We start from the raw sequence: 16843 nt of genomic DNA on the forward strand, positions 1-16843 counted from the left end.
GTACTTTACATTCGGTAACATTGCAACACCCTGTGGTTCTTACAAGTGTTGAGTGTTCCAGAAACTATGGCTGACGTGCAGTATACTACAGCTGATGTCTAATTAACATTACAATTTTAACAGCAATGTTAGTAAGAGGCTTCAATCACTGTTTTTTATACCCATGGCTAGAGTAAAAGACAAGCACATTCATGGTCTTAAAATGATAGCTCCTAACACTAGTACGATACAACGACAGCCACCCACCTTTTTAGGCGTGGAGAGATTGGATCGGTCAGAGTTGATACTGTGCTTAGAAGCAGGGCTGCTGGGAACCTGGTAGGGGTCAGGCAAAGGCCGACCTTCCACTTCTGCCAGCATACATTCCTGGTAGAGTGGAGACTTCAGAAATCGGGTGTAGCTGTCAAACTTCATCAGATTGAAGATCTGAAGGGGGAAAACATGGCATAACGTGTAAATGTAACATTTTATACATTGGTTCTACACTGATTCAATCATCATTAAACAGCCAAGGCAATGACAGGGGGAAATTAATAAATAGCCCAAAAGGATAGACAATGCTTTCCTTTAATGTATTTAATATGTGTTTTTTGATATGATACTATTTACACATAACTCATTCATGTTCTGTTTCAAACATTCAGAGCATATGCAATAACAATATAACACAAAGATTAAAAATCTTACATCTACTTTTAAAATCTGTGGGTTTCAACTTGGTTATATTACCTCAGGTATGCTCAACCCTGCATCATATGCTCATCAGACACAGATAATTAATTCTCATATCTGGAGGCTGTAAAACATTTGTGCTAATCTAATCTAATGCATCTTGTAACTTTTAGTACAAGTTACCCTACATAGTTGTGCTTCATTCCAAATTATCATCTACCAGTACAAGCAGGAGTTCCACTGGAAATTAATAGCATCTTATCTGACCTGATAAACAACTGCACACTTTTTTAACGGAGAGATTCATTTTTTATATACAATTCAAATGTAAAAGGCCTGTAAGAAGGCAATGCATTTTCACATTTTTGAGGTTACTCACCTGAAGCTGCTGCACTTTGAACATATCTGGGCGAGGAGCATTGAGAATATCATCAGCAAGTTGGGCCTGACTGTCAATGTTAACTGGGGTGGTTGCCTTACTGGACAAAAAGCTATTGTAGATCTCCCTGGCTCTCTGTGAAAGCTGCAGATAACAACATTTAATGAATATGTGTACTATAAAACAAAACAAAGTATTTTCACTTTTAATCCTTTGCGGTCCATTGTCTGACTGGGTCCGACATTGCAATTATTCCTTACAGGTCCTTTGTCGGACTGGGTCCGACATCATTATAGCAACGCAATAAACGGGTGTCTAGTCGTTTTTTCTCCAGAAAAAGCCGAGAAAACCATTCATGAATAGTCATACATGGTATCTGGTATCAGATAACGGGGCGGTCGTAAGTAAACAAGCTGGCTGACTGAATCAGCGCACAGAGAACACAGACATTTGCAGAGCTTTTTTGAGATGTTATAGTAATAAAATAATGACTTGGATCGCATTATTGAGGAGTTTGGTGATAAAACGAGTGATCAGGAGATGATCGATCGGTATGTACGACTATTATTATTATTATTATTTATTTCCTACATAGGTGAAAGCTATAGCGAACAAAAGGGTGGGGCGGGGCTGGAGATGCCTAGTGAGTGCTTTGTTGATATGCAGGGCCATTTAAACCCGTTTGACTGTGAAAAAAAATACTTTTAAACAGCGCGTCTAAAATTAACTGCGCGTGTGAAAATTAATTAGACCTGACGTGCCTGACGCACATTTAATAAATGGACCGCAAAGGGTTAACAAAAGCTATGTCTAATGCACGTAACTTCATGGTAAGGTTTGTAATTTGTTTAAACAGTACTGTGAATATGTTAAAAAGACTGCAGTAGTACTGTTTCTTCCTTATGCTGCCATCAGGGAAAAACGTCAACAAAATATTACTATGATCATACAAATAACATAATAATAAAGCTCTAAACTTCAAATGAACAAAACTTTCAAACACAAGTTATTTAAATAATGTTTTTGAAAGCCTGACGGATTAAGTAAGGTTTGTGTGCAGGTATTATTTTGCCATTCTTATCAATGCTGTTGATATAACTTTGAGTTACAAAATTGCCTTTACCTGTTTCTTGTCCTTTTCAGGAACATGGCTGAAGATTTCACAGGCCTGCCAGAATAAGATGTTTTCTTCACTGAACTCCTTCTTAAGAAACTCCTACAAAACAATATCAAATCTATTCATTCAAATATGTTTGCCTCTTAATAATTAGCAACTGGTTACGGAGTGTAATATTTCATAGACTTTGTTCTCTACTCCTGATAGGCTGTACCGCTAAATTCCAGATAATTTACAAGCAGTCAGAAGGGAACAGAACACATCATAAAATGTCAAACGTTACCGAGAAATATCTAACGCCAACGGGGTCTTGCAGTAGTCGTTCAAAGGACACAGCCCAGCTTGGCACCCGTCGCTCGGTGTGTCTTCGACAGCTCTGTACACTTGGAAGACTGGCATTACTGTTCAGGCTGATCTCACTGCCACAGCCCTTCCGATCTACACCATGTATCTCTGAAAGATAAAGATCAACCAGTTAAAAAGCCAAATTAAACAGATATTTTTAGGGCTTATACTAAAAGGGCATAAAACACAGTAATTTTGCTCAAACAAATGTGTTTGTTATGCACTAAAAGTGATGGGTGGCCTTTAAAAGATTCACTTGTTTGTATGGTATTATCAAATAAAGTTTAATATCAGATTGACAGATGACTACTAAAATTATACAGTGGACTCAAACTAGTCTTAGTTTCTATAGCATACAGAAGCTCAGTTACAAATGACAATAATAACAACAATCAAATTATGCTTTTTTTTCTTAAAGAAATGATCAAAGTAACATGTCAATTTAAATGAAAAAAATTAATATGACACCACCCCCCAAGTATCATATAAGCGAGTGCTTGGCACCCCCCCCCCCCCCCCATTTGTTTTAATTACTAGTCAACAAATTAAGCACAACTGATTTACAATGCTTTTAATGCATACCAAACGCTGTGGAGAACAAGACAGACAACTATAAAGAAGTCGGTATTTTGAAATTAACCACAGCAATTAACTTCTGTCATTAATAAAAGGGACCCTTTTTTTACAGACATTACATAAAGCCATCATGGCGACAGATCTGTACACAACCAGCCCTTTTGCAATTCTGAGGAAAAATACAATAAAATGAGAAAGTAATTAAATGGAGTTATTTTGTAAAGGAAAAACCAAAGGAGATGCTACAGTATGTGTATGTATACGAGACCCAGGTCTGCTGGCCTACTTGTAAAAAAGAAAATTAAATTGAACAGGTTTTTAAATATTTTTTTTAATAGTTTTTCTACTTTTTTATTAAAAATCCACTTTTAAAAACAATCACGATAGAAATGAATGATCTAAATCTTTGAAAGAACTCTCCAGTGCTGTAAGCCTGTTAAGCTTACCTGGGTAAAGTTGGTAGGACCCAGTGTTGTGCCACCTCACCAAATACCTCAAGTCATTCACTGGAAACCATGACCCTGAATCCATACCAAAGATCTTAAAACCCCCACAACAAAGAGGGAAAAGCTTCCCTCCAGGCCGGCTGACATTATCTTCTTTTCTACTAGCAGCAGGCTAGCGCATTCTTTTAGTTGAGCGCCGGCAGTCACGCAGCTTAAACACATTGATTCTCAACCCTGCGGCCTCCAGCAGAGGAAACAGATCTAAGGTGACCAAGACAAAGCTCTTAAGAGTGCAAGATAAATTATTCGTGGAAGAGGAGGGGGACCTAGAGATTGCTGTTGCCACAGGAACCTGTATTATTAATACCCTGGTGGAAAAAAAAAAAAAAAAACACACTCGTTGAGCCACTCAGAGGGAAAAAATAAGCATTCCTGTTTAAGAATTGAAACAGTGGGGAAGACATTTTGGTGTTATACTGTTCTCCAAGACACTGTAAACAAAACAAAAAAACAAATTATATATATCTATCTATATCTATATATATATATATATATATATATATATATATATATATATATATATATATATATATATATATATATATAATCTTAACTATTTGGATATTAAGATTTAAAACGTGATTCTGTCTTTTACTGATATAGTGCTAGCCTGTTATAACGCAACCTGTTATAACACGGTAAGGTCGTGGCTCCATTTCCCCCTTAATGCAATTTGACTCGCAAACATTGGGTGAACGTTCCAGATATACAGTATGAAGCATGGCAGACAGCAAAAAACAAAAATCTTTTTCTGTTAAAATGAAACTTGATGCGGTGGACAGAATAAGAAAAGATGAAACTCAAGCAGCAGTTTCAAAATATATAAATGTTGCAGAATCTACATTGGGTGAATGGCTAAAAGACAAAGAAAAACTAAGGATTTCTTGATAAGATTGACTCCAAAAAGTGAGACAAGTGCAAGACTGTTGTTTTTGGTGTGGGCCAGGCTAACAGGGACCAGTAATAATTGTCCCAATAAACCGTGGTTTCGAGTACCTGCAAATCGTGTGTGTCTCCTTCCTTCATTTCGGGAACAAACATGCCAATATTCATTATAGGGCGGAACACAAATAACACGGTCTCCTAATTATGGACTCCGACAACCGCATTAAAACAGGAAGTGATTTCTTCCAGCCAAGTAATGGTTAATCCAACGTGAAACATTAAAGCCACTTCTGTCCACATAACAATAGCATTTCACCAAGAATATTTTTTAAAAAACAGCACGTATTGGCAGATCAAAGGTCAAGTCAAATTAACAATACTTTGTGGTTGAGGCAAATAACTAAAAGTGTATCACATAAGAACATAAGAACATAAGAAAGTTTACAAACGAGAGGAGGCCATTCAGCCCATCCTGCTCGTTTGGTTGTTAGTAGCTTATTGATCCCAGAATCTCATCAAGCAGCTTCTTGAAGGATCCCAGGGTGTCAGCTTCAACAACATTACTGGGGAGTTGGTTCCAGACCCTCACAATTCTCTGTGTAAAAAAGTGCCTCCTATTTTCTGTTCTGAATGCCCCTTTATCTAATCTCCATTTGTGACCCCTGGTCCTTGTTTCTTTTTTCAGGTCAAAGAAGTCCCCTGGGTTGACATTGTCTATACATTTTAGGATTTTGAATGTTTGAATCAGATCGCCGCGTCTGCATACGACATGCCTTTTAAACCCAGGACAATTCTGATTGCTCCTCTTTGCACTCTTTCTACAGCAGCAATATCCTTTTTGTAACGAGGTGACCAAAACTGAACACAATATTCTAGGTGAGGTCTTACTAATGCATTGTAGAGTTTTAACATTACTTCCCTTGATTTAAATTCAACACTTCTCACAATATGTCCGAGCATCTTGTTAGCCTTTTTAATAGCTTCCCCACATTGTCTAGATGAAGACATTTCTGAGTCAACATAAACTCCTAGGTCTTTTTCATAGTTCCCTTCTTCAATTTCAGTATCTCCCATATGATATTTATAATGCACATTTTTGTTTCCTGCATGCAATACTTTACACTTTTCTCTATTAAATGTCATTTGCCATGTGTCTGCCCAATTCTGAATGCTGTCTAGATCATTTTGAATGACCTTTGCTGCTGCAACAGTGTTTGCCACTCCTCCTATTTTTGTGTCGTCTGCAAATTTAACAAGTTTGCTTACTATACCAGAATCTAAATCATTAATGTAGATTAGGAACAGCAGAGGACCTAATACTGATCCCTGTGGTACACCACTTGTTACCTCACTCCATTTTGAGGTTTCTCCTCTAATCAGTACTTTCTGTTTTCTACCTGTTAACCACTCCCTAATCCATGTGCATGCATTTCCTTGAGTCCCTACTCCGTACGAAGCGTAAACCTTTGTCCTGGCATCTACAAAAATTAAGCAGGCTTTCGCAATTGAAAACCACAAAAGTCATGTGAATTGATAACTAATGATAACTAATGATCTGGAAAATGCCAGTAAGTCTGAATGGAACATTTAAATTATTCTCCAAAGTTTGAAGTAAATCAACATGGTGATGAATGTTCTCTATTCTTTTTTCCCCCCCAATGTATCCACCATCCCAGTAGCAAGTTTACTCTGTCCAGTTTGAGAGGAATGTGCATATCATTACTCCAGTAATTAAAAGCGTGGATAATTTCATGCTGGCAAATATACATAGAATGTATTTACTGATAGAATTAAGTATAATCCAGAAATCAGTTTGGAAAATGTCAACAGTGTAAAGATTAACAAAGAATGTAATAGTACAAGACCTCTAAGCCTATGCTGCTTTCATAGCACCTTTTAACAGTACAAAATGTTGTACTGTTTAACATTATCACATCTTAATAAACACAACTATGATTTGCAAAGTAGCATAACGTTAGGTTATTATCATAACCCTGGTTTCCTGAAATAGAAATGTAATCATTACATGGATATTTATCCTTAAAAACCCTGTAACCTGAATAGATATAACAAAGACTGATCAGAGCCTGTGACACAGTCATGCCTGATCCCGAGGGCATAAATAGACTGCACGCACAGATCTCATCATCATTTTTCCTTCAAGAATGCTGCAATCATACAGGCAGCGACCTTGAAGGTTAATGGTTACATTACTATTTCAGGGAACCAGGGTTATAATAATAACCTAACATTCACTATCAATTAGAAAATGTAACCATTACCTAGTAGAAATACCAAAGCTATCGCTAGGCAATTATTTCAGACAACTGGAATGCCACAAGGTTCGGCCAAGGCCACCTTGCGCGTTACCATGTGGAACCTCAATACTAGCAGCTAGGGCTAAAAAATTTGGGAAGAACTCACCTCTATGTTTTTGTTGGAAGGGTCGACCCGGAAGCCAACCTCAACACTCTTGTTCCAAAACCAGGGTTTTGTGGATCTATGACATTCAGCCGAGAGAAACGCGTAAAGGTATAGGGAGTGGCCCACACTGCATTGCAAATGTCTTTGACAGATGCACCCTGGAATAAAGCCCACAAAGTTGCCAATGCCCCTGGTGGAATGGACATTGAGCTTTTCTGGAGGGGGAAAGTCAGCTCGCTCATATGCAGTCTTGAATGTGTCTGTGATCCTTTTGGATAGCCTCTGCTTAGACAGGGCTTTACCATGGGACTTAGCCCCATAACAGACAAAGAACTGTTCTGACTGCCTTCAACTCTGTGTTCTGTCCACATAATACACTAATGCCCGCACCGGACAAAGCGTATGGAGCTGCTGCTCCCTGTCAGACTGGAAAGGAGGCGGATCAAAAGCCTCCAATTCCACAGTCTGGTTAGTGTGGAATACTGAGTCAGTGTTCGGAAAAAAGTAGGATTGGTACGAAGTGTAAACCTTTGTCCTGGCATTTACAAAAATTAAGCAGGCTTTCGCAATCGAAAACAATTGCATCTTACCCACATGCTTAGCGGATGTGATTGCAAGCAAGAAAGCAACTTTCAAAGATAAATATCTCAGCTCAGCTGAATGCAAGGGCTCAGATGGAGACTTCATAAGTGCTTCAAGCACCATGTTAAGCCTCCAACGAGGGACAATGTCCTTCATACGTGGCCGAAGCCGCCAAGCTCCTTTTAAAAATTGCCCTTCCAGGAAATGAGCTCCTGGGGAGACTGAATCAATTTTAATATGGCAAGCTGAAATGGCTGCCAAATAGACCTTTAATGTAGAGGGGGGGTTTCCCCTCATCAAATAGGTCCTGTAACAATTGCAGTATAAATGCCATGGGACAGGTCATAGGGTCAAAACCTGCTCTAGTATTCTGCAAGGTGTCAATGACCCTATTAGATAATCCCAGATGGCTCAAATGTTGCCGTTCAGGGGCCAGACCCAGAGCCGCAGGCATGATTGGTTGGTATGCCACAATGTCCCCTGTGCCTGACTTAGCAGGTCGTGGTGTTCGGACAGGCTCCATGGTTGGCCGCTCAGAAACTGCATTGAGATGGAAAACTACAGGTCTCCTGGGCCAAAAAGGGGCTACTAATAGCACCCTGGCCCAGTCCTGCCTGAACTTTTCCAGGTACAGGGAGAGCATGGCGAGTGGTGGAAAGGCATACTGCAGCTGCTACAGGCACTGGTGTGCCAAGGCATCTACTGCCAGCGGGTCCCCGGCTCCTGTTATGGAGAACCAGAGGGGACAATGGGTCGATTCCTGGGTGGCAAAGAGGTCTATCTGCTGTCTCGAACCGTTGCTAAATGAGACTCACCACCTCTGGGTGAAGCCTCCACTCTGAGGCACTGGGGACTCCCTTTGAGAGGAGGTCCGCTGCCCAGTTTATCACCCCAGGCAGGTGTACTGCTCGCAGGGAGAAGAGGTGATGATGCGCCCAGAGCAACAGCTTGCGGGCTACTCAATGGGAGACCTGAGGCCGCCCTGGTGGTTTATATAAGCCACCACAGTAGTGTTGTCCGTCCGGACAAGTACAGTGCCGAGAAAAGGTTTGTGAACCCCTTAGGATTTTCACATATTTCAAACCTAAAATGTTATTAGATCTTAATCTAAGTCTTAATACCAGATAAAGGTAACCTGATTAAACAAATGACACAAAAACATGATACTTTTTCAACATTTATTTATCCACAAATAATTTAACATTCAATATGCATGTGTGAAAAAGTATGTGAACCTTTAGACTCAGTAACTGGTGGCACCCCCTTGAGCAGCAATGACTTCAACTAAGTGTTTCCTGTAACTGTTGGTCAGTCTCTCACATCGGTTTTGAGGAATTTTGGCCCACTCCTCCTTACAGAACTGCTTCAACTCTGTGAAATGTGAGGGCTTCCTTGCATGGACAGCTCGCTTCAGGTCCTTTCCACAACATTTCGATGGGGTTTAGGTCCGGACTTTGACTAGGCCATTCTAAAACGTGGAATTTCTTCTTCTGCAGCCATTCTTTTGTAGATCTGCTTGTATGTTTAGGATCATTGTCTTGCTGCGGTTCAGCTTCAGCTCCAGCTCACGGACAGATGGCCTGACATTCTCCTCTAGAATCTTCTGATACAATGCAGAATTTATGGTTGTGTCAATGATGGCAAACCGTCCAGGTCCTGAGGCAGCAAAGCAGCCCCAAACCATCACACTCCCACCACCATGCTTGACAGCTGGGATGAGGTTCTTCTGTTCGAATGCAGTGTTTGGTTTTCGCCAAACATAACGTTTCAAATTGAGGCCAAAAGGTTCTACCTTTGACTCATCTGTCCAGAGAATATTGTTCCAGAAGTCTTGTGGATCATTTATATGCTCTTTGGCGAACTTCAGATGGGCAGCAATGTTCTTTTTAGAGAGCAGTGGTTTCCTCCTGGCTATCCTATAATGAACACCATTCCTGTTCAGTCTTTTTCTGATAGTTGAGTCATGAACACTCACATTAGCCAAGGCGAAAGTGGCCTGCATATTCTTGGATGTTATTCTGGGGTTCTTTGTGACTTCCTTGATGATTTTCCAGTTTGTTCTTGGAGAGATTTTGGTAGGACGACCGCTCCTGGGTAGAGTGACTATGGTCTTGAACTTTCTGACAGTGGATTGGTGGAGCCCCATATTCTTAGAAATGGTTTTGTAACCCTTTCTAGACTGATGAGCATCAATAACTGTTTTTCTGAGGTCCTAAGAGATTTCTTTTGATCGTGGCATGATGTGTTTCCACACACCTGTATGGTGAAGACCAAACTCACAAAGTTTCTTATCTTTACATAGGGTGGGGCCTCCCAAACTCACCCCTGAAGATCTACCTAATTATTTAAACACCTGATTCTAATTATCTGCTTTATTGAGCTGATAAAACCAGGGGTTTGCTTACTTTTTCACATACCCTGAATTTTAATTACTCATTGTTTGTCTAATACATCATTTTGTTTCAAAAGACATGGTATTGGTTAATATAAACCCTATTGGATATTTAAGAAAAGACTGGTTTTGATTCAAGAAGGCTATCATGGTAAAACTATGGAATTTCCATAATTATCATTGGGGTTCAGAAACTTTTCTCTGCACTGTACATGTCTCCCTTGAACTTCCTGTAAAATCTCCAAGGCTAGAAACACTGCCTGCAACTCCAAAATATTGTTATGGAGTCCCTGCCATGGGGGGTTCCATACACCTAGCGCTCCCCTGTCATTCCACATCGCACCCCAGCCGAGACTGGACACGTCCATGGTGGTGACCTCACTTCTGGTGACACTGCCAACGCCACACCTAAGCGCTGGTGAGCAGACTGTGTCCACCAGGAAAGAGCCTCCAGACAGTGCCGAGACACTGTTAACAGACGGCCGCAGTTCAATACGGGCTGAAAAACCCTGCTGTTAAGCCAGGGTTTTTCACACAAAAGACCCAAAGGAAAAGACCCAAAGGAAGGGTCTGGGAAGCTGCTGCCATCAAGCCCAGGAGCCTCTGGAATGTCACTACTGTGAGCTTTTTGTTGAGCTGAAAATGTTCCAGGCAAGCGGCTATTCTCTGCACTCTGTCATCAGACAGAGTCGACAGCATGGACCTGGAGTCCAGGCACACTCCTAAATAGGAGGCTATCTGTGAGGGTGAGAGCTGGCTTTTTGCACGATTCACTGACAGGCCCAACCGATGAAGGTGGTCTGTGACATGTTCCGTGAGTGCCTCTGCCTGCACTGGAGACTGAGCACAAATAAGCCAGTCATCCAGATAACTTCGAGGAAGTAAACTCGTCCTCAAAAAAGGACTGCTTCCGTGTCTCATCAACAGGCCACGGGACTTGTAAGGCTACAGTAGCCCTCTTAATCAGAGGCAGAAGTTCTGCTGACAGAGAAAGGTGAGCCACCGACACTGCACTGTGCGACCACTTCCTCAGAGGGTGACTCTGGATCGCCCATCTCGGAGATGGCGATGGAAAGCAGATCGTCTTATTGCGAGCCTGCACTTGGGGGCTGGTGGAGCACTGCGTTCATGCAACAGTTTAGCCAATACCGTGCCTTGCTGGGAAACAGCTTCCCAGAGCTTGTCCAGCTTTTCAGTCCACTGATCTATGAAACCGGTGACTCTCTCCTCCTCTTCTTAGAAACAGGACTCTCCTGCTCTGCCTTGGCACAGCGACCTCAGAGGAGCATGCAGCCATCCCTTTAAGGGATGATGCTGGGGAGCCCTGTCCAGGTGGTATAGACAGAGCTGCGAGACACCTGTTTCTCTAGCGTACGCTTTGAGAAGGATGCGCAGAACTCACAGAAACCACGGTCTGTGAGTGCCCCCTTTGCATGCTCTGGTCCCAAACAGAAAGAGCACCTGCCGTGCTAATCCTCTACTGGGGGACTGGCCTTGCAGATGTCACAGTGCACTATGTGACAACTGCTACCTCAATTTGCTCAAGCTGGCGCTACTATATATTGTTTGTACTTTATATATTCTTACGTACTGTGATATTTTGTAACAATTTTAAGTCACCCTGGATAAGGGCATCTGGTAATAAATAAATAATAATAATAATAATAATAATAATAATAATAATAATAATAATAATAATAATAATAATAATAATAATAATAAACTAGAACTGCCAGGCAGTTTTATGGCTTCCAAGCTCAGTACCAGTTGGAAATGTTGGTAAGCTGTAGCATTGCAGCACAAGTGTCTGCAACAGATCCGTTTTATGGAGCAGTTTCAATTCAAAATACTGCATTAGTTCATTATCTCACAATGCTTTATAACTTTAAACACCATAGTAACCATGATCCTATCTACACATTGTAAGGAGTTATAAGCTCATTTTACATTTAACCTTAAGGAGAGGTCAAAAGGTCACAATCAAGGTAATTTTGGAATGGATCATATATGGGTTTCTAAATGTGTTGTATACTAACCATAACCCTATGTGCACTGTAAATTGTAATAAGCTAGTTTTACATTTGATCTTAGAGAGGTCAAAGGTCACAGGCAAGGTGATTTTTGGATAGAGTAAATATGGGTTCCTATCTGCGTTCTATAGTAACCATTAACCGATATACACTCTGTAAGGAGTTATAACCTAGTTTTACATTTTAACTTAAGGAGAGGTCATAGGTCGCCGGCAAGGTTACACCGTGTGCGAACAGAAGCAGTTGAAAAGTTTGTGAGGAAAAACGACAATAAAAAAAAAGTACAATAACAATAGGCTTCCCAAGCCAGCTTGGAAGCCTAATAATATATATATATATATATATATATATATATATATATATATATATATATATATATATATATATAAAGGGCAAAACCCTGTGGTCTGGCGAGTCTAGTTTCGTCAAGGGCTTCAGGGCGAATCCCGAAGTTACCACTTTTTTTTGGCACTCGCCCACGTCCAATCGGGCGAATCTAGATTGACACAGGACTTGAAAAAGATGACTGGACGAAATCTGTTTCACTGAATTTCGGGGCTAGCCCAGGCCAGTCTAGTTTAGTCCAATGCTTATAAATCGATGCTGGCCGAATCTGGTTCGCACACGCCATTAATTTGGGCGAGTCTGTAGTGAAAGAAATTAAGCTGACAAATGTTTTTTGATTCAAAAACACTTTATATACAATAAAGGTATACCTCCAATACAATCATATAAGCACGAGATTTAAACTGACTTTGGGCCAGGCCTCAGTACAGCTCAGTACATATGTTTGTATCAGAAAGTATGGATATCCATGGAGTCAATTCGAAAGAGATGAAAAGACTGATAAAACTTTACGATGTTTGATATTTATACCTTTGTAAACAATTGTTGACTCCACTCCCATTTGTCTTACTTCTGTCCAATGACAGGGTTTTCCACTCTCATTGCACATTCCCTCTGCAGGGGGGGAAAGGGGGGTTGCATACCACGTTGTACTTAGCAGGGTGCATCCATCTTGTCTTTCAGTTCCCCTCCCCCATCTCACACTATCTCTGCTAATATCCAGCCTTTTGGCGTTTAACTCAGACACCCATCTGTGACTTCGAGTCGTGTTAGGCTATGCAAAACCGCACGTAGCTGGTTTTGCCGATGGGAAATTAAAGAACTTGAAACTTACACAATACTGTATAGAAACTTAATATAAAGCAACTGAATTAGTAAGCACATTAAAACGACTATAAAAACACATTTGCACACAATTTAAATATAGTGATCAAAAACAACTTAACCATAAAAGACACACACATACACAACTTATAATTAACAACATAGTTAATACCTCATGCAGAAAGCCATCACTACAAGTCTAGTTTCATCCAAAGCTTTAACATCGACGCTGGGCTAATCTAGTTTTGCCTATGCCAATTATTTGGGCAAGTCTAGTTTTGCATTTCTACACTCTCCTCTGCCAGCTTCCAAGTGCATGCCAGGGTACCTGCCTCGCCTCCACTTCTGAAAACAATGTAGCGACTGTGTGCTGGGTTTCCAGTGGCAGGACACCAGGGCTGGTTTTAATAGCTCTCTCCCAAAAAGTTAAAAGTCAAAAAGTCTCGCTCCTCCATACACGCAGGAAAACTCACCACACACAGGCGGGTAAAACAACTCAATTACTCGGTGCCCAATAAGGTATTACAAGGAGTGGAGATACTACTAGAATTACAAAGTGCTAGTAGACAATATATAAAAAACATTTATTAATCCAATCAAAGTGTACAATTATAAAAATAAAACACACAAGTGAAAAATACGTGAAATATAGTTACAATCTTAACTATCTTTTAATGAAGATGAAACAAAAGAAGATCTGAACATAAACAATTAACATATTATTTATCTCTCTGTTGTGTGTGTGTGTGTGTGTGTGGTGAGTTTGCCTGCACTTTACTGTTTCTGTTTATCTCTCTCTCTCTAGCTCTCTCTTGTGTGTGTGGCGAGTTTGCCTGCACGTATGGAGGAGCGAGACTTTTTGACTTTTAACTTTTTGGGAGAGAGAGCTAATAAAAAGAGTTGTTTTAATCGCTATTAAAACCAGCCCTGGTATCCTGCCTTTTCTGCACCGCCACTGAAAACCCAGCACACAGTCACTACATTGTTATCAGAAGTGGAGGTAAGGCAGGTACCCCAGCACACATTTGGAACCTGGCAGGAGAGTGTAGAAATGCAAAACTAGACTCGCCCAAATAATTGGCATAGGCAAAACTAGATTGGCGCAGCAACTAGACTCGCCCAAATTAATTGCATGAGTGAACCAGATTCGCCCAGCATCAATTTTGAAGCGTTGGACGAAACTAGACTCGCCCGGGCTAGCCCCGAAATTCAGTGAAAACTGTTGAAAAAACTGTTTTGCCCAGTCGTCTTTTTCAAGTTCTGGGCCAATCTACATTCGCCCGATTGGACGCAGGCAAGTGCCGAAAAAAGAAAATAGACTGGCCCAGGCCTCGCCACACCACCAGCAGTGCTGCAGGCAAAAGTACTGTATTCAAAAAATATATAAAACAGTTAAGACTCAAACCGGTCCACTGGTCCTGGACCAGGGATGGTATCACTGTTTTGTACCGCAATACCGAGATGAACCGATCGGTTCACAGCCGCACGGTGCCTAGTGCTGTACTGTGCAGTACCTTGCAAGGCACGGTTCGGTGGGTGGTTACACTCAGTGGTGCTACACTCGATACGATAACTTTGGTACAGTATGGTGGTACACCCGGTGGTGGTTCACCCGGTGGTGGTTCACCACTCAGTGATGGTACGGTTCGGTGGTACAATTCGGGTAACCTCATTCTCTGTTTGGTATGTGTACCGGGTTGGGAACGGAGCAGGCTTGTGACCCACAGTTACTGCAGAAGCAATCAATAGGGGTGCCCACCAATATAGCTTCAGGCAAACCAACACATCCCTGACCGGGGAAAGTCTGCTGTGAGAGCTGTGACAGCGTTCACAATGGCACTGCAAGCAGAGACCAGGGCGGCAACGAAATATGGGAGGGGCTGCAGACAGCCAGACCCGAAGCAGAGCTGAGCCCAGCAAATGCTAGTGAATCGGAATGGTAACCTTGTTCGATGTACAGTGTACCGGCAGGAACAGGAGCAGGTCTGGACCCGCAGTTACCACGGGAGCGATCTATAGGGATGCCCACCTACAGCACTCTTGGTTAATCCGACAGTCCGAAAACTGAGGAAACCTACTATTAGAGCCCTAACAGTCTCCACAATAATTCTGCAAGCAGAGTAAATTTGGCAATGAGACACTGTGGGAAAAAACTGCAAACAGTTTCGGTCCAGCAGGCTTGTTTGTATTTCTGTGAAAAATACACAACGAAGCTAGCAGCCTGAGAGAAAACAGAAGTAGTCGACTTAAAGTTGTTCGATCCCGGGGAAGCGGCAAGAGAACCACCTGCTTCGCGTGGGGCACAAGGCATTAATAGTGTAAATTACCAAGGATGGAAATAAGACTCCTATTGCATAGCAGTTTTACCCATTCCAGGTTTTGTTATGAGCTTGATTAGCCCCAGTGTATAGGAAACAAGCTCTGGTGTGGCTGATTAACCTCATAGTAAAACCAGGAATGGATCAAACTGCTACGCAACAAGGGTCTTATTTCCATCCCTGAATTACACAAGCGAATAAGCAGATATTATTATTATTATTATTATTATTATTATTATTATTATTATTATTATTATTATTATTATTATTATTATTATTATTATTTATTTCTTAGCAGATGCCCTTATTCAGGGCGACTTACAATTGTTACAAGATATCACATTATTTTTACATACAATTACCCATTTATACAGTTGGGTTTTTACTGAAGCAATCTAGGTAAAGTACCTCGCCCACTGGTACAGCAGCAGTGTGCCCCACCTGGGATTGAACCCACAACCCTCCGGTCAAGAGTCCAGAGCCCTGACCACTACTCCACACTGCTGCCCTTCCACACATATGTGTTTGTAGTCTCTCTCGTCTCAGGTCGGATAAAAGGAAAAATGATGATGAGATCTGTGCGTGATAGGGTCTTAGATAAGGTTCTAGAGAGAGTTGTTGCAATTCAATTACAAAAATTTCTAACTCTTAATGGTATATGAGAAGTTTCAGTCTGGTTTTTGTGCTTCACATAGCACCGAGACAGCCCTTGTCAGAGTTTTGAATGATCTGCTAATAAACTTTGACTCGGGCTTTCCATCAGTATTGATTCTTCTTGATCTGTGCTGCCTTTGATACTGTAGACCATTCCCTCCTACTGAATCGTCTTGAAAGCACAGTGAGACTGTCTGGCCTTGTTCTATCTTGGTTCAAATCTTATCTTTCTGATAGGTTTCAGTTTGTCTCCATTGGGGAGGTAAATCGGCATTATCGGAAGTTGTCTGTGGTGTTCCACAGGACTCCATTCTAGGTCCCTTGCTGTTTTCATTATATATGCTACCGTTGGGTGACATTCTCCGCAGACACGGAGAGGACTTCCATTGCTATGCTGATGATACCCAGCTACATTTATCCCTAAAACCAGGAATTTCTTCTGCCTGGGTGTTATTAGCTACTTGCCTTACAGACATCAAGCATTGGATGTCACAGAATTTTTTAATGTTGAATTCAGATAAAACAGAGGTTATGCTAGTGGGACCATAGAACAAATTAAAAGGAAATGTGGGATTACATGAGCTCGACCCTTGCAGTCTCTCATCAAAACCTAAACTAGAAATTAAGAGTATGGGGGTCATCTTAGATCCCGATCCATCATTTGAAACTCATATTAGGGAAGTTACTAAAGTATCTTTTTACCATTTAATAAATATAGCCAAACTTCCGTATCTGATGCAGAGAGACTAATGCATGCCTTTGTTTCATCTAGAATTGATTATTGTAATGCCCC

At 41.1% G+C, this 16843-nt stretch overlaps 1 protein-coding gene across 6 annotated transcripts in view; it reads right to left on the reverse strand.

Moving 5' to 3' along the window:
• LOC117421375 (regulator of G-protein signaling 12-like) overlaps positions 1-16843 on the reverse strand; it is a 91257-nt gene that overhangs the window by 23570 nt on the left and 50844 nt on the right. For all 6 annotated transcript variants that reach the window (XM_034035691.3, XM_034035690.3, XM_034035694.3 and 3 more), the window contains 4 exons: positions 2452-2621; positions 2175-2267; positions 1052-1195; positions 247-426 (listed from right to left, as the gene is read on the reverse strand). In XM_034035691.3, coding sequence (XP_033891582.2) covers positions 247-426; positions 1052-1195; positions 2175-2267; positions 2452-2621 — 587 coding nt within the window. The remainder of the gene's footprint in view (positions 1-246; positions 427-1051; positions 1196-2174; positions 2268-2451; positions 2622-16843) is intronic.

This window comes from Acipenser ruthenus, chromosome 1 (assembly GCF_902713425.1).
Source record: "Acipenser ruthenus chromosome 1, fAciRut3.2 maternal haplotype, whole genome shotgun sequence".
NCBI lineage: Eukaryota > Metazoa > Chordata > Actinopteri > Acipenseriformes > Acipenseridae > Acipenser > Acipenser ruthenus.